At 37.7% G+C, this 24,857-nt stretch overlaps 1 protein-coding gene across 7 annotated transcripts in view; it reads left to right on the forward strand.

The window, feature by feature from the left end:
- The window catches only part of CSAD (cysteine sulfinic acid decarboxylase), a 25,087-nt gene extending 1,842 nt beyond the window's left edge, over positions 1 to 23,245 (forward strand). For 2 of the 7 annotated variants that reach the window (XM_072405748.1, XM_072405737.1), the window contains exons 2-16: positions 962 to 1,048; positions 4,066 to 4,199; positions 4,865 to 4,991; positions 5,070 to 5,160; positions 7,433 to 7,539; positions 8,453 to 8,568; positions 12,265 to 12,344; positions 13,213 to 13,267; positions 13,809 to 13,925; positions 15,616 to 15,680; positions 17,142 to 17,223; positions 18,840 to 19,039; positions 19,280 to 19,331; positions 19,668 to 19,757; positions 22,736 to 23,245. In XM_072405748.1, the coding sequence (XP_072261849.1) occupies positions 988 to 1,048; positions 4,066 to 4,199; positions 4,865 to 4,991; positions 5,070 to 5,160; positions 7,433 to 7,539; positions 8,453 to 8,568; positions 12,265 to 12,344; positions 13,213 to 13,267; positions 13,809 to 13,925; positions 15,616 to 15,680; positions 17,142 to 17,223; positions 18,840 to 19,039; positions 19,280 to 19,331; positions 19,668 to 19,757; positions 22,736 to 22,909 (1,551 nt within the window). In that variant the 5' untranslated portion in view covers positions 962 to 987 and the 3' untranslated portion in view covers positions 22,910 to 23,245. Of the gene's footprint in view, positions 1 to 961; positions 1,049 to 2,042; positions 3,004 to 4,065; positions 4,200 to 4,864; positions 4,992 to 5,069; positions 5,161 to 7,432; positions 7,540 to 8,452; positions 8,569 to 12,264; positions 12,345 to 13,212; positions 13,268 to 13,808; positions 13,926 to 15,615; positions 15,681 to 17,141; positions 17,224 to 18,839; positions 19,040 to 19,279; positions 19,332 to 19,667 lie in introns of those variants that run through there. The other 5 variants (XM_072405759.1, XR_011919931.1, XM_072405768.1 and 2 more) reach the window with 5 other exon arrangements.
- Positions 23,246 to 24,857: the final 1,612 nt, after the last annotated feature.

The raw sequence follows: 24,857 nt of genomic DNA on the forward strand, positions 1-24,857 counted from the left end.
GGAAAACAGCTGCAAGTATAATGACTTAGTTTGCCATATATGACATATTTTTTAAAAACAACTTGGACTTATCTAGGAGAATAGAAGTTAGTTTTTGTTTAATAAAATATTCCCATATTATATCAATTTTAACTTTCTAAAAATGGAGGTTAGTGTAGGCAATAGCTAGCTTGGTAGCAGTAAAGATGTGTAGTGCTCTAAATCTTAAAACCTTAAAAAAGTTTCATAGCACACTTTGCTCCATAAACTGAAGCTTAGAGCAGGACCGCCATATATACAGGTACCAGGGGGTTGGCATCCACAAAAGCATAAAGAGCCTGATTTATGAAAGCTCTCCAAGGCTTGGAGAGAATACACTTTCAGAAGTGAAGCTGGGTGATCCAGAAAACATGGAATGGATTTTATTTTTAAATCATTTGCTATTTGCTAGCGAGCGTTTTGAATCTTGGACCATCTGGAACCATTCCAGGTTTGCTGGATCACACAGCTTCACTGATGAATTCAATGATGTATTCTCTCCAGCCTTGGAGAGCTTTTATAAATCAGGGCCAAAGTTGGAATAAGACATAGAATATTTACATTATCTCACCAGACCTCCCAATTATTTTAGGGATTCTCTAATGTAAAACGGTTGAAATGCTAATTTATGGGTCACTAGGCCAACACCTTCATGTACCACACATTGTTCCCAATCCATTTTATTGTGTTTCTACATTATGCATCCATTAATGGTCATGAACTAAATGTTTCTCTGTAATTCTAAATCTAAATCAAGGTACTGCTGTATAGCAAAGGGTTGTTGCATGTAATCTGTGTATTTGATTATTTCCTATGCACTCCCTTTGGTTTACACCCTACATGGAGATGTTCTGAGGTTGCCAATACCAATAAACAGAATCTTGTAAAAAAACAAAACAAAAAATTGCACCTATAATACTCTTTTTTAAAATGTTTTTTTCAGATGCTGGTCATCTTCCCTTCACACCAATGAATTCTCGATTTATATGTAGGCTTCTCAACACAAAAGGACAGAATCTGTTTGTAAAAGGTATATCATGAGTAAAGAGATTATTAATATTATTATTTATTATTAATAAACAGGATTTATATAGCGCCAACGTATAGAGCTTACAATCTAGGAGGTGGGGGAAGTAACACACAATAGGAGGGGAGATATGTAGTGGTGGGAAGTAGTGACGGTTTGATAAGACAAAAGATGATGGGTAGGCAAGTTTGAAAAAATGGGTTTTGAGTGCTCTTTTAAATGAGCAGCAAGTAGGAGCAAGCCGAACAGGATGAGGAAGACCATTCCAGAGAATTGAGGCAGCTCTAGAAAAGTCTTGGAGCCCTTCATGTGAGGAGGTTATGAGTGATGAAGTCAGTTGTAGGCCATCGGAGGAGAGGAGAGAGCGGCTGGGGGAGTATATTTTCTATCAGGTCAGAAAGGTAAGTGGGACAATAACTGTGGAGGGATTTGAGGGCAAAGCACAGTAGCTTGAATTTGATTCCAAGGTAAAATGGAAGCAAATGAAGAGAACTACAAAGTGATGCAGCTGAAGAGGAGCGGTGGGAAGGATGGATGAGTTTGGCTCATGATACCAGCGTGTACAAGGAGTTTGGTGGTCTCTGGGGAAAGGTAGGGGCGGATTTTAGAGATTTTGCGTGGATGAAAATGACAGGACCTGGAAATTAAATGTAATGGTTTCAAAGTGAAGTTAGAATCTGAATACAGGTTACGAATTTACTGCCTTCATCCAACATCAGTAAAGATACTTTCTTTACAAACACATTTGCAAACACATTTGCAAACACATTTTATTAAATGTAAAATGTATGTATTGTAACCCATTTTTGTTAGTTTTGGATAAAGTAGAGCTAAAATCCTTTTAATTTTTTGTTTGTTTGTTTTTGCTTTGTGTGTCACATTTGGGAGATTGTGAAAAGAAACCTTCAAATATGAGGGAAATTCTACTCTTCTTGGTTGTCACCTGAACATGTTCCTATTCAAAGATTAATCCTCACATTTTTTGCCTCCCTGATAATGGTCATCAGGACAAATAGGGTGAATCTACCCAGTGGGGACATAGCTATTACTCTTCAATATCCTTACCCTGTAAGAGCACTGAGGGGGCAAAGATCAAGAGATCAAATTCTACCAAAGCCTGGAAGATGGGGGAGCACCTATCCCCTGAAAAGCACTAGCTATGTTTTATGTCCTATAATAAAGTGATCATTGTTCTCCAACTGTCTGGAGATTCTAGGACATCCTATTCACACACAATGCTGCTCATCTACCACAATTCTCACATGCTAGAAGGACAAGGATCATCCACCCAAGACAAGTCGAGACACCATAGATCTGCCTACCTGATATCGGCAAGATCTAGTTCTATCTCACAAGCACACTACAAAGAAATGAAAATCAATCAGGGGCTCTAATCTTTCCCTACTGTGTCCAAAGCTCTATACTGGTACATTTTTTTGTATGCCTTGCACATACACATTTCACATGGAAAAGAACATTTTAAGGTTGATTTGTTATTGCAATTTGTAACTTCTCTACACTTTGGGGATTTTACTATGACAGCAGGTCAAGAAATCATGGGACTGGTTATCACTTGGACATTATACAGCATATGTATTTTACTGATAAAAATATGTTGTTGCAGTCTGCGCAAGGGATGAAAACGTAAGGACTGGTGATATTTTAGAGTTTTTACACTAAAGTTCACATTTGTGGCAATAATGTTTTGCACCAACCACTAACATACTCTCCATGGGACAATGACCGGAAAACCTAACTTGTAGATAAAGGCAATAACTTTACTCTTTATTCCAGTTTTATTAAACCAACTCCCTATGCAGCCCTATTCATATTCACTGTCTCTGTTGTAACTCCATCTGTGCAACTTGAGCTGGTACCCCCTCCAATCTTTTATTAAGTGAAAAAGCTAAGCAGCAGATTCCATAGCAGCTACTCCTCATTGCAAGGAGTTCACTCACGTAAGTTATATTGATAATGTATACTTTTGTGTCTGCTAGTGTTTTCCTTTATGTAACATTCTCCCTAGGTCCTCTTAGTTATTTACTTGAAGTCCGGAAGTCTTTGTGCAAATACTGAACTGGGGCTACTAACTTTTTCCAAGCCTTTATTTTGGCATGTTTAGCACAAACTGAAACATAACTTTCACTTTTCCGAGCTGAGAAGGATGGGCATCCTTATGATATAATGTTTGAAAAATGAAATTAAAATATATAAAAATTATAAAAAATGCTCTTTATCATTGCTTTTTCTTTTTAGTAAATATTCTAAACATTAAATACAACATTTAAAGGTTGTGTTGTATAACAGATGTCAGACCATAAAGAGGGACAACTGAGATAGGAGGGACAAAAGGATTTGGTTTCTAAACAGGGACAATCCCTTAAATTTATTTAGAGTTGGAAGCTCTACTGGTTGTATTTTTTAGCTACTTCATACTTTGCTTGTGCTTTCAAAATGTTAGAATGGGAACAAATTAGAATTTTTGTGTATCTACACCAGCTGGACAGAACTATAGAATCACTACTTGAAGATATTTTGTGTTAAAGTGTTTCAGAACTAAAACAAAATACAAACAAAGCTATAAAGTAAATTATATAAGGAAGACTTCCGACCAGAATTATGGGTGGTCAAGCTAGTCAATAGGCACTTTAAAATGCTTTATCACTGCTCCTCTCAGACTCCCCCAATAAGCTGTGTAATGACTGTAAAAAAAGACTACAATTCTGCTAGAACAATGGGATTGATTTATTAAAGCTCTCCAAGGCTGGAGAAGATACACTTTCATCAGTGAACCTGTGTGATCCAGCGAACCTGAAACTTTTAATAAATCAGGCCCACTGCCTGTGAGATGCTTGGCTTTGTCTGCCATAAGGTGGCTATGGCTTCAGAAGCACCTTGAAATGTAAAAGCTTTAAACACTGTTCTTCCATTATTATTTTGTAGGGAAAATCTCTTTAGGTGTTATGTCTTTTGTCCTCTACTAAGAAACCAGGCTTTTATCATATGTTCTACAATCATAGGTTTATCTGTACGGACCTTGATGGCGGGAGAAAGTTCTTGTATACAAGGTAACACTGGGGATGAATTTCTGCAGGAGGCTTTCAAGATAATATTTGAGGAAGGAGTACAAAATGCTACTGATAGGAATCATAAGGTAAGTGCAGAAATTCAAGTAAATAGGCCAAGACCCAAGCTAACATTACTGATGAAATTCAGGCACCTGATAAGTTATTAAAAGTGTTCATTACAAACTGGAGTTTGCCTGGTATTTTATCCCATTATATCTGCCAGATCCCATTACTACTAAACCCTTTTAGGCTATACTTGGCCCCTTGCTGCTTCTGCATCATGGCGATTTATTTGCCCAAAGCAAAACTGTAGCTTAATAAACTCCACAGCAGTTTCACAGCATGAAAGAAAAACACTTTAAATATAGTTGTATTTTTTACCAGGGATGTATTTGTCATGTTGGCAATTGGTGGTCAGTTTTTAGGGCAGGAGACATATATAAGGAACAAAAGCATCAAACCTCAGAAAGTACAATTAGTGATTTCCGATTCCGTTTCCCTCTTCTTGGCATATTGGTAGCCATTTTACCAATTTAATAATAGAGCAATATGGGTGAAAGGGATATTGAGTCAGAACACTTACTAGAGCTCAAGAAACATGAAACCATCTTGCTATTCTTTGGGTTCTATATAATGTTCCTCCAAAAGCACAATATGGCAGCAGTTTTTGCTAAAAGAATCACTTAATACCAAGGACATTGCTTGTACAAAAGTGTGTCATAATTCAGGTGTACTTTTTTATGAATTCTAGGTATGTGAATGGATGGAACCAGAGGAGCTGAGGAAGGTTTTGGATTTAAATCTGAGGAGCAATGGAGAATCCAAAGACGTGTTGCTAGGATATTGCAGAGACATCATTAAACTGAGCGTGAAAACAGGTCATCTATCAATCTCTGTGCTTTAGCTCTGTAATGCAAACAAATTATGTGTTTAACTTAATAAATTTATCATTTTAGGACACCCCCGCTTCTTTAACCAGTTGTTTTCAGGGTTAGATCGCCATGCCTTAACTGGAAGATTCATAACTGAGACTTTGAACACCAGCCAGTGAGTTAAGCCACAACTTTTTGTTTTACCTAATGTCAGAGGGCCATATTTGTATCCATTTTTATGTATTTTAAATCAGGAAATATTTATCTTGCATATGAGTATTTCCTATTTATCACTTGCAGCCAGCAGGTAGAAGTCAAAACAAAAGCTTTTCAGAGGTTTATTGGCAGCTGTATTATAAAATAAACCTGAATGGCAGGGAGATCATATTGTACTGACAGTAAACTGTAGGGAAGAGCAGAATACCAGTAGTCTGAACGTGTCTGTAGACATTAGAAAGTAGTCTCCTGAACAAAATGAAGGTGGGATTAGTCCTAATTAGTATGCAGGGGGGTCTAGAAGACTTTAGAGCAGGGGTCAGCAAACTTGTTTTGGCTACTAGGCCATTTTAGGAGGTGATGGCTCCGTCCCTCACCAGGAACACCCCTGAGGGGAAATCCCTCTCCTCCGCAATGCATACGGAGGAGAGGGAACGCCCCTGAAGGGAAATCCCTCTCCTCCGCAATGTATACGGAGGAGAGGGAATGTCCCCTTACCCCGGCGGCGGTAAATAGGGAAGGGAGGCATACCAAGGAGGCTCAGGAGCCGCATGCATATCCGGAGCCGCGGGTTGCCAACTTCTGGCGGCGGGATTAGACTGATCGACCAGGGGGGCATTAGGCCAGAACAGACTACTGGCTAGGCCGTATCTGGCCTAAAGGCCGGAGTTTGCCGACCCCTGCTTTGGAGGATAACAAGAGTATGAGCACTGTGGTAACAATGCTGCAGAGGTTAGATCAGCAGGCAAGGACACATATACAAATTATTTAGGGGTTTTAAGGGTTTACAGCAGACACTTTAAATTTTACATACAGGCATATGTTAGGGAATATAATATTTATATATTATAAATTATCATTATTGTTCACTACTTAATATTGTTCACCACTTTTTGTATTAGACCTTTGAGTAAGCAGTGCCTTAATGTAATTTGTATACACAACATGGGACAGTCCCCCTTCAAAAAAAAAAAAAAGGCCTGTAGTTCATAGGTGGACTGTTTTCCATCGTTTGGCACTTATGGCTTATTCTACAAAAAAATTAAGTTGCAGGGATCTTGTGAGGACCCAGAAAGTTCAATACAGTTCACAAAATGTGAAATCAACTCTCTTTCCCTTTGCTTGGTGGTCTGGACAGCAAAAAAGTACCTCTGCATATATAAAACAGACCTGCCTTCAATAGATAGTCAATGTTTTTTTTAACATGATAAACCTGTAAAAACAAGGGTGGGGGGCTCCTTTACAAAAATACTCCAGTCATTTAGGAGTGCCCAGGCAGCTTGATGTTCATTCTTCTGAATGACATATAACCCACAGAGCAGTAGAAAGAGATAAAATGAAGTGAGTCTTAAGCAGTCCTTCTATAAAAATTACAGGCCATGTTTACTTACAGCCCTCTCCCACCCCAAATGGGAAAATTATATAAAAAATAAATGCATTCACCTGCCTGTTCTGGCACTATTAGTTGCTTGCATTTCACTGTAATACCAGTATGTACTGTAAAGGAGGATAATGTCAGCTGTACTTTAAATAAGAACATATTGGGCATTCTGTATTCATGTCTGCAACCTAACCCTTGCTGCCACATCCACCTACCACTGATTATAATACAGAAATTAAAAATGTTTGTATTTTTGGAATTTTATTACAATGAAATGGCTGAACTCAAAAGTTTTCAGCTTTTTGTGACCATTCTACCAGTTGGAGCATTTATGCACATTCTCCATGTGGGTGGAAATGCAGTCCTATTAATGAATATAAATGGCCACTTAATCATTTAGATAAACTGTGATTGCAAATGTTCACTTTCTGCAGAGATACTTAGATAAAGTGGAAACTTAAAATGAGGCTCTTTCAGGTATTTCAGAAATGTTTATTAATCAAAGGGATGGTTTGTAAAGTGAATGAATATATGTATGCAGCACTGTATAGAGCTAGTAGTGTAGTCCTCAGATCTGTATGTGGCACTACCCCCACCCCCTTCCTTTCCCCAATTCTACCACAAGCATGTCAAATTTGGGTCAAATGAAATTGCTGTCTGCAAAAATCGTTACACAGTCAACTGCCTGGTGTATAGTTGCTGTATTTTTGTTCCTATTCTGTATATACTTAATTATCCCAGTTGAACTCTAATAAAACTTTCAAAGTAACTGTGTTATTGCACAGTAACAATAGAAAACTAAACATTCCTCAGCCTGTATCCATTCCATTCATGTCTATATATTCTGCAGGTACACCTATGAAGTTGCTCCAGTATTTGTTCTGATGGAAGATGAAGTGCTTAGAACAATGAGAAGTTTCCTAGGCTGGAATGCAGGAGATGGCATATTTTGCCCAGGTATTGTAACCATGTGAGCATGAATATTATAATTTAATCCTGTTTCTAACTAAATGCTGCATTTTATCTCCCAGAGCAATCAAAAACAACAAGTAATACCTACCCTCTAAATAACTGTATTAACCTGGGTAGCACCTCCATGGCATACTTACTATGATGCTGCATTATGTAATGCTGGGTATATGTAAAGTTGGGTATGGAGTAGCAAGGTTAAGTCAGTGTAATGTAATCAAAATGAGAAGGTTAATACAGACCCAGGTTTTCATTAAAGTACATGTTTTTCTAACAACAAACTTATCCTATTTGTTCCTTTTGGTCTTTTAAAAAGACAATTGATGGCATTTTATTATACACGTTTAATTAAAAAATGTTGATCCTAAAATTCAGAGCTGCCCTGTGACTTTTTTTGTTACCTCAAGGAACAAGGAAGAAGGATAGTTCCTATTTTGATTAAAGAGTAATAAGCTTTTACGTTGTGGAGATTTCATATTGGGAGTAATTGGGTAGTTTAGCAAAAGATAGTGGGAAACTAACACCATTGGTTTTATTTCTGTGTATAATAATAATAATATTAGGGATATAAATGTATCTTACTGTAGGGCACATTTACTGTGATTTTTTTGTTTTACTTTATCTGTGGAAAGAGAAATTTAATAGTTGTACACATCCAGCCATAAATTTTAAATCTATCTGTAGAAGGCAACTCCCATTTCTGACTTGTTTTAGTATTTTCAAGGTTTGGGAAGATTCTTTCCTCATAACTCACTGACAAGAAACCTGTATTGGATTTAAACTCACTAGGTATTACATTGAGTATTAGGATGCCAATCCAAGATCCTGAAAAAAATCAACACTTGTTTCCTAATATATCCCTCAAAGGATCACTTTGATGATTTCTAATCTCTTATTTCAGGAGGCTCTATATCTAATATGTATGCCATAAACCTGGCTCGATTTCAACGTTTTCCACACTGCAAAGAGAAAGGCCTGCATGCCCTTCCCAGACTGGTACTTTTTACCTCACAAGAGGTGAGATGAAACAGTTATATTATTATATTAGGTTATAATTAGATAACACTGCCTATTGAAACATATTACCAAAATAAGTAACAAAGGTACTACAAATATATCTTATAAAGTCTAAAAGGTCCAAAAGTTCATAAAGTAAAACAATGTGCTTTAATCTTCCAACAACATCAATCTTCCATAACACCAAATACTTCACAAGGTTATGAAGCAGCTGATCAGAGCAATTCAACCCCCAAGAATCAATGATAAGGCTTGGAAATAAGAAGACACCAAATATCCATATACTGGAATAATTTTATTATATATCCGATAACTGAATCTCCTTCTCATGGATAGGTAACCATGAGATTCTACTCAGTGTAAACAGCACCCGACAGCGAATAAATAAAAAAAAATGGTTCCAGTAGAGAAATCCTATTATGCTTTCATTATTTGAACAAAATTAATAACTGACATAAAATTCAATGCCAGATAGAATTATTTATAACCAACTAAACCCAAAATTGAATAAGGCAAACTAGGCAAAAAGCAATTAGATCACCTAAGAAATATAAATAGTAAGTAAGTGATTAATAGAATTCTCATGGAACAAGCTACATATCATCCCTGAATTCATCTGTTGAAACCATGTAATACCCAAAGTAGGCAGAACAATATATGCCAGGCTACATTTTCCAGCACCCCTGCATTATAATGGAAACCATATGTCTACATAAGGAAGCCGGACAGCTATTGTAATATCTCAATTTGGAAGAGGAAACCTAAAGCCAGGATAGGTCCTTTCTTTAAAGATAGGTAGACGGATACAGCAAAGCACAGCTACACAATGGGTTTTTACATTTGAAGTCTAGTTGGAAGTTCATTTCTAATAATAATAATTTTCTAACACTTATAATTAACTTTATTTGTTGTTTTGAGTTTTGGCCATGCTTGATGTTGGGTTTAGTTTGGCTTTGAAACCCAATTAGGCTAACTAATCTCTTTTCTAGAAGTTTGAGCCACATAACAAGGCCCTAAAACACTGAGTCATTTGAAAATGTTTAGGATGAAAGCAGCAGAGGAAATGTGCTGCAAACACTTAACCAGCGACAAAACCAGTGGTAAGTCACTCCTATGTAATCTGTCCAATCACCATTTCCCTAGAAAGAACCATGAGATTTGGAACCCAATTGTATCACTGAAAACAAAGACAAAAATCAGGAAAAAAAAGCACAAACAAAAAACTTTTCATAAAATTATGTACAACTAGGTGACATAGAGTGCCACATTATATATGGTGGTGAGAGAGGTCAGGAAATCTAACTAATAGTAAAGTTATGTTACAATGTGTATGTTTAAAGGAAATTTCTTTATATTTTAAAATTGTTTTAACATTTTAAGTTAGCCAAATATGAAATATTACAATTCAGTCTCTTGTACTGCATGTTCACATTCTGCCAGCACATGTTTTTTTGAGTTTCCCCTAACCTGTCACCTGTTGAAAGGAATATGTTGTTCACGGAAATCAGTTTCTCAAGTGAAAGTCCCATGAGTTGTATCTTATTCATTCCACATACTTTTATTTATATATTGTGTGGATATTTATCAGATTTAGTTTAAAAATGTATATACCTTTAAAAAGGAGTTAAAATAAAATTGACTACAGTTATGGAAGTATTTCCATCTTTCTAAATCTTTTGTATTTCCTGGCAGTAGAAATGATGATTTTCAAGTTATGTAGGCTGTTGATGTTTTTTAAAGAAAGTACACAGTGTTCTAGTTAATCGACAATTCTGACATTAATACTTATTTGTTCTCTGATTACAATTTTAGGATTAGGATAATAATTTATTTGGCTGCAACACAGACAAGCTACATCTGCTGATTTTTTTTTTACAAAAAAGGATCACTTATGCCACCTAGAGGCATAAGAACACCAGAAAATGTATTTATAGGAATTCAGGGAACGCAAAGCAAAAATATACCAGTTTAAAAAATCCTACTTAAAAAAAGTTTAAAAACTCTGAAGAGCATCAATAGAAATCATTTTATTGGTCCTTAAATGTAGTACCTATACATGTAGTAGAATGCTTAGCCTTCCTGACATTTTTGTAAAGCCAGTGGCAAAAAAAAACAACACACATTTTGGGGCAAATCACTAGGGGCCACCATAGTTATTTTTTTCCCAGTTCTCCAGAGGGCCAGTCTGACAATGGTACAGACACAAAGTCACCTAATCTGATCAGATCTTAAAACAACTTTTTGCGTGAAATATTCAGATAAGGGAGGAAACAGTTGTTCCTATTATCAGTAGTTGATGCAAACTCAGGCGATTTTAAACACATACCCATTCCCTAGGGGTCTATTTATATTACAGTGAATCTGACATTCACTGAATATTGTCTAGTGGAGAATATGCCAGGTCCATGTCTTTCATTGGCAGAAATATTCACCAGGGGATATGTTGGTTTATTTCAAACTCACTGCTCACTACACCCCTTAGTCTTATAGTAAATGATCAAAATATTGCTATAAGTGGTTTGATCAACTATCATTCCAAATGTATTGTTTGGTCTTCTTACACAGATGCCCATTCAGTTAGTTTTCTGAAATAGTGTCATCTATATTAAATTATTTCTCTTGTCCATATGTAAAATTACAGATACATAATACAGACACATAATACATCAGAGAAATGAAACTGAAACTGGCTAAAAAATACTTTTTTAATGCCAAAGTGACTGTGTTTTACCTAAACAAGTACAAACTGTTTATTGAATATGACCAGCTATGTTTGCTGGCAATAAAAGCTCCATTCTACATACAACAGCTTGCTGTGATCTGGAATTTCTCCATCCTACCCAGCAGTACAATGGCTGGGATTGTAGGATACAACATAGCCTTTCACAAAAGGCCATACACCAGATCTCATATGCATTGCGAGAACTCACACAAAGAACTTGTATTTCTACACAGAAATATGATTCTCATAAAAAGTCACAGGATTTTATGTTGTCTTCTGACTGAAGCAAAATTATTGATGTAATAAATGACCCAATGAAGGAACTAATTTGATGAAAATACTATTAATTATTTTTTAACAACTGAAATGTTCTGGGAGTGAAACTATAAATTTGTTACCTGACATTGATCATGCTAAAGGGCTTGATTTCTTTAAAGATCCAGTTAGGGTTCCAAATGTGGAATGATTCAGATGTGTTTCATCTTTTAAGTGTGTGTAAATGTCATTTATTACAAACCTGCAGCATGCAGGATATCTTAAAAATGTAATTATAAATTAATCATGTGTGCCATTTTTTACAAGAACTTGAGATATAATTTAGGATTTGATTCTTTGCATATGCACATAATTAAAAATGTGCTATTTGCTAGTGCTTGCATTTTAACCTGACTCTTCATACATTGGGTCTGAAAGTAAAATTCTGATGATCACTGCAGATGTCCCCCCAACACAATTTTTGAATATACCTTTAACATTAGATCTTACAGAATTTTTGATGCTACAGAGTATTTTTTTTTTATTTTTTTCAACTTACTGTAGAAATTAATATTTCATATTTAATTCAAATGCCTTGACGGGTGGATGTCAGTCTAGAATTGGCATTCCATAATAATATTGTGATTTCAAAATTTCAAATGTGTAGCTTTGTGATTTGAAAATGAACCTCCTTTGCATAACCTGATCTATTTGTATAGAGTCATTATTCTATCCGGAAGGGAGCAGCATTCCTCGGGATTGGCACTGATAATGTTATCCTTGTGAAGACAAACAACAGGTATTGAATATTAATAAAAGCGTATAGAGGGTACTGGTTTGTAAATTTTTTATAACAAATATTAATAATTTTACTAAATGGTAACCTCTAATTATTTTGTTATTTCTTTATATACTCTGTTATATTCTCTATATACTTTTATTTATTTTTATTTGTATAACTACAGCTCTAAAATATATATTATTGATCAAATACATTGGTACTGTTAGCAGTGGAGGGAAGTCCAGGTGGTCACTTTTAAATGTGGGATCTCTAATGCTAAATCAAATGGGCTCTTCCAGGCCTTGAGGAGTCTACTAGAGGAGAAGGGGAAGTCCAGATGGTCAGTAGTAAAATGGACTCTCCTTTGCCAATTATATAGCCTAAGGTGGGGTGTGAATGGCTATAGTGGACATTGGTAAAGAATGGCTACTAGTTTAGTCAACTACCTAGAGGTAGTAGAAAGTTCAAATATTTCTGCTTACCTTAAACATGTAATCTGGATTTGAGAACAGAATTTATATTTTGCCATATATTTGATATGATATAAGGCCTAGAGGGGATGAAGCCTGAATAGGGAAGATGATGGACTTAGAGAGACAAAGAGTTGTATAGGAATGCGACAGAAGGTGTGAAAATCAAGGAAAGTAGCAAACAGGTTCGCAAAGAATGCATAAATTAAAACCTCTATCCTAAATTAAACAAATAATAGGAATTTTAATGAAGGCAACAACATCAATCAAAATTATTTAAAGATAAATCTTCCACTGGATATCTAATTCATGGACATGTTGGACCAATGACATGCACTTATCAGTGATTGTGGTGAGTGACATTCCTCACTTAATATGTTATGGTCTTATATGACATTTGTCATTATTTATTACAGGGGGAAAATGGAGCCAGAGGACCTTGATCACAAAATAGAAGAGGCAAAATCCAAGGTAATGTTAATTAGGAGATATTGAAAGACATTCTTTACCTTCTTCTAGACCAGGGGTCAGCAAACTCCGGCCTTTAGGCCAGATACAGCCTAGCCGGTAGTTCATTTCGGCCTAACGCCCCCTGGCGTTTGGAACTACCGGAGCCGCCGGAGCTTGCAGTTGCTTCCCTATTTACTGTGGCCAAGGTTGATACTTCCGCCTCCGCCGCGGTAAATAGGGAAAGCTCCCTGAAGATAAATCCCTCTCCTCTGCAATGCATAGGAGGAGAGGGATTTGACTTCAGGGGGCAATCCCTAGTGGTGGGCAGAGCCGGTAGGGCGGGTTTGGCCTAGTGTGCTCCCACCCACCCCATAAATGGCCTAGTGGCCATAAAACTTTGCCGACCCCTGTTTTAGACAATCTCCTACATTATCTCTCTGTCTGCTGATACCTAACCTAGTCTGACTTATGATGTATGTATTCTCTGTATCCTATTTGTAAATGTATCTATTGGTAAATGTATGTATTTATAACTCAAGATTTATTTTTTGCTCATTTCTAGGGTTTTTTTCCATTCCTTGTTAGTACAACTTGTGGAACAACTGTTTTAGGTGCTTTTGATCCTCTCCCAGAAATTGCAGATGTGTGTGAAAAGCATGGTCTCTGGTTACATGTCGATGTAAGTTTACATACATGTACATTGTAAAATGTTGTTAAACTGTTTTGTCAATAGAGATTATCGCTTATGATTAAAATAAACATGTCACAAACCTGTGCAATTCCGTATGCACATGTGATAAAAAAAATGCATCAGTGAAAGTTACTACATGTCAAATTGATTTAGCAGATCCAAAGATATATAATAAACTCCCTATTATCCGGAACCCATGGGGAGGATTGGTAGATTCAAGATAAATTTAGTTTCTAGTTGCATGAGAGTTAAAATACTGATAAAATACTATTAACATAGATCAAGAAACATACCAGCAATTCAGTACAGTATGTACAGAGTATGACCAGTCACAAGTCCACTTAAATAAAAATACCTGTACTGGATTATCCCATATAAAGCACAAGACAGTATAAGTAAAATTGTGACTAACCGGGAAAGCAGTAGATGTCCTAAAAAAAATGGACATTTCATGGCACTGAGAACAAATGGGAACCGCAGGACTGTTGCATGAAACATTGCCTTGCTGATGGCACAGTGAGCCAAGTTTTAACTCCAATTTTTTTTTTGGAGGGTCGTGTGTTGGTTGCTTGGGAGTGTCAGTTGCTTGAGTTCCAGATACAAATATACAAATTTCTATTTATCCTGCAAAGGGTAAACTTGCCACTCTCCTCCCTGTTCCCCCTCTTGTCATTTGCAAGAGTCAAGATTTCAATAGAAATTGATTTTTTAGATAAGGATTATTCACTCTATGCCTAAATCAGTGACTGGTTTATTTTAACCCTATATTGTTATTCATTGCATTTCTAAAAAATTACAAGATACATAACAATTGCCTAAAAATATACCTGCTTTTTTATCAGCCACAAACAATTTTCCAATATCATGTGGTGTGGTAATAACCAGTTACTCTACATGGGCAGTCTCGTCCTAATTGTTGGATACTGTCTTCTCTAAGGCTTTTTGTGTTCCTGGGTCACATTGTGGTGGTTAGAGAAGATGATGTTCCTATGGATTATCCTGTAGGATCCTTAAAATGACCTCCCATGTGTTAATTTATCTAGTTCAATTTTCTTTGTACATGCCATAGTAGACCTTGGCTAAAAGATAGTGGTGCTGGAATCTCAGCATTATTCCAACAGGTTACTGACTCACTGGTGCTAAGACCATTAGCATTACCTTAGATGTTACTTATGTTATTACATTCTAATTTGTTGTTTTGCAATGTATAAAGGGAAATGCAGTAACAGAGGTGAGGAAATGGGATTACCAAAGTGTAAAAAGTATGACATTTTTAAATATGGGGCCTAAATTATTAAAGCTCTCCAAGGCTGGAGAAGATACACTTTCATCAGTAAACCTGGGTGATCTAGAATGGATTTCTTAAAATTAATTTACTATATGTTAGTAAACATTTTTAATCCTTGACCAGATCCATTCCAGGTTTGCTGGATCACGCAAGTTCACTTTTAGGTACACATTTCTTTTATTTAGAGAGTAAACAACCAGCATTTCAGTAGAAAAAGGTAGTAAAACCCCAAACTAGTATTTTAAATAACTTTTAGGAAGTGGTGACTCAACAGTTTTGCATGATTTAATAGTTGTTTTCATGATGATCAACTGTTTATTTTATTGATTATGCTTTAAAAGTATAATACCATATTCTGTTATAATAAATCAATATGTATCAATCCAACAGGCTGCCTGGGGAGGCAGTGCTCTGTTATCCAACAGCCATAAGCAACTTCTGAATGGAATTAAAAGGTAAGAAGTGAAGTAGATGTCCAAGCAAACTTTATGGTTCTTTAAAAAAAATAAAGTAGTGTGAAAAATGTCTGCTTATGAAGAGTTCACAAATGAACCTGAACAAAAATGTCTTTGTAAATAGACAGTCTATATGTAGTACAATGTAATGAGTAAAATGCCTGGTAGTAGATAGTTACAGGCAATGGGAGGCCTGGAAGGTTGATAAAGGTGAAAAGACAAAGGGCCATTGATTGTGGTGGTTACTAATGAAATGTGTTTGAAAATAAGGTATCTGTGCAGAACAAATACCAAAATTTCCTTATACTTTCGTATAATATTATTATGGCACAGTATTTACATAGCGCCGACATATTACATGTATTAGCATATTAGCCCCTACCATCTTCCGCTACCCCCGCCCTGCCAACCCCCGACCCTGGCACAACAATCACACCAAACAGCTACAAAAGACTGTTCGTTGCTGCAGCCAGACTCATCCATCCTTCTCTCCGCTCCTCTTCTGCTGCATCTCTTTGTAGTTCCCTTCATTGGCTTCCATTTCACCTTAGAATCAAATTCAAGCTCCTGTATTTTGCCTTCAAATCCCTCCACAGGTATTGTCCCACTTACATTTCTGACCTGGTAAAAAAGTACTGCCCCTGCCGCTCTCTCCGCTCCTCCAATGACCTACTACTGACTTCCTCACTCATAACCTCATCACATGCATGGATACAAGACTTCGAGGCAGGGTCCTCTCCTCCTGTATCTGTATCTGTCTGTCATTTGCAACACCTGAATAATGTACAGTGCTGCGTAATATGTTGGCGCAATATAAATAATGTTTATTAATATTAATAACAATAATAATATTAGAGCTTTTCAAAGTCCATAGTTGTGTCACTAGCTGTCCCTCAAAGAGGCCCAAAGTCTAATGTCCCTACCTCAGTCATATGTCAATAACACGGTCGAGGGTCAATTTTTTTTGGGGGGGGAGCCAATTAACCACATGTTTTTGGAGTGTGAGAGGAAACCCAGTACGGGGAGGAAACCCATGCAAGCACAGGAAAAACCTGCAAACTCCATGCAGACAGAATCCTGGCCAAGATTTGAACCTGGGACCCAGTGCTGCAAAGGCCAGAGTGCTAACCACTAAGCCACCCTGCTGACCATGGTTATTTATTTAATTAGGATAAAAAAAAACTGTAGCTCATGTAGATTACGGAGATAGTCTTTTATTATTTATTATATATCTGACAATTTCTGAAAGATAAAAATTGTCACAAATTACTGTTTATTCATGCAGTATGGTGCCCATTCATATAGCCAATCATAGCAAGCCTATGCCTTGGGGAAATTTTTACAGTCACTAAGAATACCATTAGCCTGGATTTATTTTTATTTTTTTTTTAATGTAGTGGTTTTACTTTTGATGCTACTGTTCAATATGTATGTCTATGACACATGTCTATGTCTATGTAGAGCAAACTCTGTGACCTGGAATCCCCATAAACTGCTAGGTGTTGGTTTGCAATGCTCGGCTTTTCTCCTTCGAGACACGACGGTAAGATATCAATAAAAAAAAAGTTTTCTTGACCTGTTAATTTTTAGTATTATATTAGAAACATTCATTAAAACTCTTAGGATTGGAGCTGCTGCTGAGAGGTGGGAGGGGGAGCACAGCACACATAGCACACATATGATAAGATGGGGACACTGGTTGTCCCTCCCCACTGGATAGCTTGTGCTTCTATTGAAAAAAACAGCTTATAAAAATGTATCCTCCCAAGTGGGCGTGTGTAATGACGTCATCGGCAGGGTAGCTTAACAGCTGTGTGTGACTACATGGTATTCTGCAGTGTTACAACTGTCTGTATACAAACCTTCATATGTCCTAAACTGTATGTCACAGTGACTTGAAATTTTCAGGGTGCACAGGGGACCCTCATAGTTAGTAGTAACCACAATTTCAGCCCCCCCCCCCCATTTTTACATTTCAAGATATGGGGATACCGAGTTTAAAAACTTCCATGTTGAAAGAAGCAGAAAGGGTAGCATAGTATGACAGTTAAAGTTTTGTGAAAGGTAGGAAAAAAATGTAGGGGCCCCACCCCAATTCTCCTTGTTTTGTAAGTGGCCCCTTAGGCTCCTAGATGCACTTTATTATCAAACAGGATCCCAAATGTCCAATTTGCACAAATTTTTAAATTTGTGACACCCATATCTTGAAATTCTTCTTGCTTATTAGAAGCTATGGGAGTACCCTGTGTAACTTAACAATTTCAAGTTTTTACGACCAACAATTTTGGAGATGTGAAGGATTGAACACGGTGAGTTGTTAGGCTCCAGAATATGACAAGCAGAGATTACACACACTGCTGTCTCACTGCACTGCCAATTACATCATTACCCATGCACACTTGGGTTGATAAATTTCATAGCAGTTTTTTTTGCACATAGAATATATGCAATGATGAGCTGGGGGGGATGGAACACTGGCTGTCCTGGCCCCATCTGCTAACACATGCACGATGCTTTGCTTTTAAAGCATCACCACATTTTAACAATATATAAAGGGTGACTTTCCTCTTTTATATATTATAAAAAAAATTATAAAAAAATCCCTACACTTCCATCTTTTGCTGTGTGTACCCCTCACTTTCCTCTCACCAGGAACCACTGCTGCTTGAAAATCTGCTAGGTCTGAAAAAGCCCAGCACTTACCGCCTGTTACCAATCACAGTAAATGCCAAGGTTTTTTACTGCTACTGAAAACTAAGCTTAATTGTTACACCACATTTATCACACTATTACACTACTACAAGGTATTACAATAGTAAAACATGGAACACTGGGCAGTTGGATTAAAATAAACAGCACTGAACAGATTGGGCATAATACAACAAAAAATGGAAAAATTGGACATTCTAACAAGCTGTTACTGCTGTATTGTAATGACTTCAAGTTTATCTGTTATTGTATGGCAGAAGATGAACAGGATTTAGTTAAACACTAGTCTCTGTTCTAAGTATTATCCACATGTACTTGTCCATTTGCTTAATACACCATGCCAATATAATGGAAAAGCCATACCTACTTCTGGACACACTACATATTATACATATATACTTACTAATTAAACCAACCTTACTATAAACAGGCAGTTTCTTTTTCTTGCAGGGGTTGTTGGAGCAATGCCATGCAGCTAATGCCACCTACTTGTTCCAAACCGACAAGTTCTACAGCCTTAGATTTGACACCGGAGATAAGTCAATCCAGTGTGGCCGCAGGGTGGACTGCCTGAAGCTCTGGCTAATGTGGAAGGCACTTGGGACCAAGGGATTGGAGAAACGAGTGGATAGGATCATGGAAAATGCCAGGTAAAAGATTTTTCATTGAAAATAATAAAAATCTTTTCATAGAGGATGAAACTCCCAAGTGGGACACAAAGAGCATCCTGATTGGTCCTAACCACTTTTAATGTAAACACAATTTAAAAATACACAGCTGTCTTTTACACCCAGAAAGTACCTTTAATTTATTTGTAGTAAGCATGGTGGTTTAGGTTATACTATATCCAAATCGTTAGCTGATTCCTCATGATTTATTTTGGGTTTTAGATACTTAGCAGAAGAAATGAAACGGAGAGAGGGATTTATTCTACTTATGGAGGTATGTTGGGTACAAGTTTTAATATAAATTATATATGCTACATAATATAAAGTCTAATTATTGCATTTAAACCACTGTGCTAAAAGTGAAATATTTGTATAAGGCAGACCTGTCCCTTCCAATCATACAATGTGTTGATTAAATCAGTGTGTATTCCATTCATTTACAAGGAAATAGCCTCAAAAATAAGATATTCAATTTAAACTGACATTCAAAAAGCGTGTTTTAATGTATGGTCTGGAAAGCATGCCTGGTAATATAATGCATTTTGTGTTGTTTTTATGTCCGCCATTCAGAAATGACATTTGAATTACTAGCTGCTATTTTTTTATTTAGCCCGAGTTTGTAAATGTTTGCTTTTGGTATGTTCCACCAAGTCTCCGTAACCAAGAAGATACCCTAGACTTCTGGGAAAAACTTGGAAAGGTATTGTTATTGTCAAAGGTGTTTTTGTTAAGTCTTTAGTTATTATTTAACATTTTAATACAGCAAAATCGTAATACCAATGAATATGCATGTTAGTAGAGTACAAGAAGGATCAGAAATGGATCTAGATACGAGCTTAAAGCCCAGTTTCTGACAAAACATTTATTTTATTTTCAATAGAGTTTGGAAGGGTTCAAACTTCTTTTAGGTTTTTCATACAATCTATACTATTTATATAAATTTTATTCCATCTCCTGGGTAATCCTATTCCTTTTCATCCGTGTGACACCATGATAGGCCCCTTGGGAGAAGAAGGTCCTAATGATACCTTTGAAAAGGTTACATTTTTTTCCAATAAACTGTACTCTAGGACAAGGGAAATATTGTCAACATACAGGAGACATGTACAGGGTGTCCCAAAAGTCATTATACACGTTTAATGAATTCCTAAAAATTACACAAGAAACTGAGTTTATTCATATTTTTAGCATCAACAAAGCTGTCATTGCAGTTTTACTTGCTAGGCTTGCCATCACGTTCAAACACCTTGAAGACTAGTTGCATACCTCCACATGAGCACCTCCATTTTCAACAATTTTCAGCTGCCTTTGGACACAAGCCTCCCAGACTGGCACAGATCCCCACAACCCCAGGGGATCTGTGCCTCCTTCAGGCTCACCCACCTTGCATTTCCCTGCTGCCAGCACCAACTCTGCTTCAGGATCCAACTCTCACTTCCTGGTTCAGGTCATGTGACTCTCGATCAGCTGCTCCTTTGCCTCAGAGGACTAGAGTGTTCTGCAGATGCACTTCATCTGCTGGCAGGCATGTGAACAACATCTGAGACTGTCTCTTCAACAGCACTCCCTCTGCTGGTAGGTTAGGAGTCTGCAGCTCACATGACTCATATTCATCACATGACATCACAGTTTTAAGGAAGTGGCTGGCAACAGGAAATTGCCTGGAGAAGGAGTTCCTTTTGGTTCTGCTCCCAGGTTTCCACTGCTCCAGTTTGTGCTTCCTGTTCCTGACTTATTTGTGTACTGACACCAGCTTGTTTCCTGACTATTCCTGATTGCTGCCTGCCCTTGCCTTTGGCTTGTCTGACTATTCTCTGGCTCTCACTCTGGCATTACGGTTTGTTCCTGCTAGTTAGCAGTCACCTGCCTTGGTGGGCATGGGGGCTGCAACCTGGCAGGAGCTCCCTGCACAACATCCTCACCTCTAGAGGCTCTGAAGAAGACCGGCTGTTGTTTAGATTCTGCGCCCGTGCACATCTCCACCCACTGGGCTGGTGACACAGAGGGTCCACCACTCTGCCCAGTGGAGCCTTGACACAGACGTTTTGTAGCATCTCTTCCCTGTCCTAGCTGCTGTGGATTGTGTTCCACGTTGGAGCAGTGTAATGGCTATAAAGCTTCTCAAACTCATGCCGAAATGCAGTTGGGGACTGAAAAACTTCTTGCCAACTGCAATTTTGCAACACTGCTCCAATGTCAATTGGAGAGCCATGGTTAAGGGAATGATATGCTTACAAAAACTGCAAAACCTAAGTTGTCATATGCTGATAGCCTCAAGTCTCTCTGAATGATAACTGGAACAAAACAGGAAAAAAGGAAGTGTGTAGTGACTTTTAGGACACCCTGTTATGATATTATCTAAATTTGGTGTGCTTTGTGTATTTCTTTTAGATATTTGCAGTACTCCAGGGTAAAACTTTGTTTCTGTGCAGGAGCTTTCTGTATTAGGACCAGTCACTGTTGCTTTGTATCCTTGTTCAGAGGTGATTGGTCTTGTATCTGATTCCTCTTGTATTTTTCCGCAGCCACCTGTAGTGAGTGGATTTGTTGGGTTCCTTTAAAGCTTTTCTCTATAGGGACACAGGCTATGTACAGCAGTGGTCGCCAACCTTTTCGGTCCCGTGGACCACTAAAATTACCGTCTCCTGACTGCTCATGTGCAGGGAGCTGGGTGTCTGGGAGAAACCTTCCCTAGAGTGATGTCATGATGCCATAACCCTGCCCACTCTCCCATCGCAGATCTGAGCCTGTGATGAGGGGTTGGGTCCAGGGACACAAACCGCCCACTACCCTGAACCTGGGATTTGTACAGGGGATATGGTCCACTCCGCTCGGGGGCGCACTGGCCAGAGCCGCGGATCACCAAAATGTTCTCGCGGACCAACAGTGGGCGAACGCTCAGCAATTCCTGAGTTTGCAAAGTTAGTTTGCACACAAGTAAGAATATATCACTTGTGGTTATTGAGAAATATATTTAAATAATGTTAACATGCTTGGAATTCAACAGGTTTTAAAAAAAAATTGTTTTGTTACTTTCAATGGAGGTATTTCCTGTTGGTTCCGGTCTCTTTCTCAGGGCAAAGTAAAGACTTAAGAAAAATTCATTTAGAGGAAATCTTACCAATGGGAAAATAGGCATTCTTCACTCTCTCAAATAAAAAATATTTTGCTTAGAGTGGGGCTTTAAAGAACTAATTTAAAAAATGAAAATTAGTAAACGGCTAAATCTAACCAAAAAACACTGTAACTTCGCTAAGGTCTCCTGAGTTTACCATAATCTATGGTTTATGCAAATGCATGAAGTTCAGTTCTAGAACATGTCCACATTTGTATCTGGGTGAGCCTTGAATCACATGATTGTAATGAAAGTCTTCTCCCTTTCTCTCAATAAGAACACAGTGGAAGGGGTAAATGAACAACTGTGGCTTGCATATTCACAGGAGCCAGGATTTTATATACTCAGAGCATGGAACTATCAGCAGGATTTAAGTTTAAGCACTGACGTCTATGATGTGCTACAAATATGTCAGAAGGAATGCTGTGTTTTTGTTAAGTATGTGAGGGTTACAGTTTCATTACTGAATTCTGAATTAGTGATAAGCTGTAGTGGGTTTCTCCTTGATAATATGGCATTATATCATGACATTATTATAATTGTAAGATATAATTTCCCCTCAGGTAGCCCCAATAATAAAGGAGAGGATGATGAAGAAGGGGTCAATGATGGTTGGATACCAGCCCCTTGGAAACAGGGTTAATTTCTTCAGACAGATTGTGGTTAATCCTGAAGTAACAAAGGAAGATCTGAACTTTTTCCTGGATGAAATAGAACAACTGGCAGAAGACCTGTGAATTTCCTTTCAGATGTGATTTGGATATGGCAAAGGAAGAAGAATAAGTCCTTTGCAACAATTGTGAATAACATGATGACACATAAATTACCTTCTGTTTCAGGAAGGAAAAGATTTTATATAGTTTGTACTGCATATTTATATACCATTTGTAGCTCAGCTGGTATTCCTTTAACAAAGAATAATATTGTCCTCCTAATTAAACATTTTTTTTTATATTTACAAAGAAAAAAACTATCTTTGACAGCTGTATTAATTTATAGACTATGATTTCTAACCTAAAAACCTTAAATATATTTACTGTATATATGTTCATTAAAAAAAATGTAAAATGTTAGGACAGTTATTGAATTGTTGCAGGTTACCACTGATACCAGAGTTTAGAAGAAGGTCTTTAATCTCACTTGGGATAAGGTGGCTGGGCTGTCTTTTGGCTCCTTAGCTAAAAAATAGTCCTGGGCCAGACTTTTGAGGGTTACGTTATGTAGTGGTAGATGCAGCCAACAGTGGGCCCCTGGGCATAACTAACTGAACCTGCCGTCCCCCCCTTGTTCCCCCAGGGCACGACTGTCCAAACCTCATGGTACCACACACCATACCACACACTGTGTCTTCATTCCGATCCTCCGGCACAGCAAGGTATTATCAAAATATTGTGCAGGGAAAAGCAAGGAAGAGTCAGCTGTCAAACTCCCTGACACCCCAAATCCTGCCACAACTTCTGGTCCATTCTCAGTAGGCTTGGCTGAGACACAACATGGGGAGAAATGAGGGACAGACAAGGCTACTGTGGGGCCCCCTGTTGGCTAAGGACAGTCTGGGGCCCTTGTGCAGTAGCACATTTTGTTCTTCCCTGTGTCCACCCTGACATTATGGACAACAGGAATAGGCAAACCATGGTTTTGGAAATTTACCAACAAAGATATTCATGATTTGCATTTGTTATAATCTGGTGAAGCTGAACTATTAAAGGTATAAAATGCTCATTACATTGAAATGTAAAGAATCCCACAGCTTGAATTAATATTATCCAGTATTTATTACATGCCAACATAGTAAGTAGTGCTTCAGAGAGTCCATAGTCATGTCACTAGCTGTCCCTCAAAGGGGCTCATAATTTATTGTCCCTACAAAAGACATATGTCATTACCACAGTCCAAGGTCAATTTTGGGGGGAAGCCAATTAACCTAACTGCATGTTTTTGGAATTTGGGAGGAAACTGGAGTACCCAGGAGGAAACCCACGCAAATTCCATACAGATAGTGTCCTGGCTGAGATTTAAACCTGGGACTCAGCGCTGCAAAGGCCAGAGTGCTAACCACTGAGCCACTGTGCTGCCTAGATAAACTCTTAAACATTAAAGTGGAATTAAAGCTTCCTCACTGGGCGCTGCCATCTTCCTTTCTTCCTCTGCCCAGCGACTATCTTCGGCCATCTTATTTAAAAAAAAACCCACAAAGGATATAAATCTACTATATACATATGAACCTGATGCATTTGCAAACCCAGATATTACATTGTACAGGTAGTCCCAGGATAAGGACATCTGACATATGGACCATTCCGAGATAAAAACAGGGCTTCCCTGCTCCCTCCTGTGCAGGGCAGAAGATTGAAGGAGGGGGGGCGGTTTTACTAATGTTTTACTAATCACAGCTGAGGATGTGTGTGATCTAAAGGACTGAGCTGATATGCAGCCTCTTGTAACTCTTTAGTGACCAAGACAAACTCTGCAGTTGTTTCTTTTTGCATACCAGAGCACAGATGTTCCAGAAGTTAATGGATGTCTAAGCTCCATAATGTTTGTAATTACCTCACAGTGAGGATTTTATACAGTAACTGACACCACGCTGCATAATAATATGTTAGGGAAACATCTGTCCTAATTGCATTTATTAAAATAATGTACCTGTTCCAACTTACATAAAAATTCAACTTAAGAACAGTC

This window comes from Pyxicephalus adspersus, chromosome 1 (genome assembly GCF_032062135.1).
Source record: "Pyxicephalus adspersus chromosome 1, UCB_Pads_2.0, whole genome shotgun sequence".
Taxonomy (NCBI): Eukaryota; Metazoa; Chordata; class Amphibia; order Anura; family Pyxicephalidae; genus Pyxicephalus; species Pyxicephalus adspersus.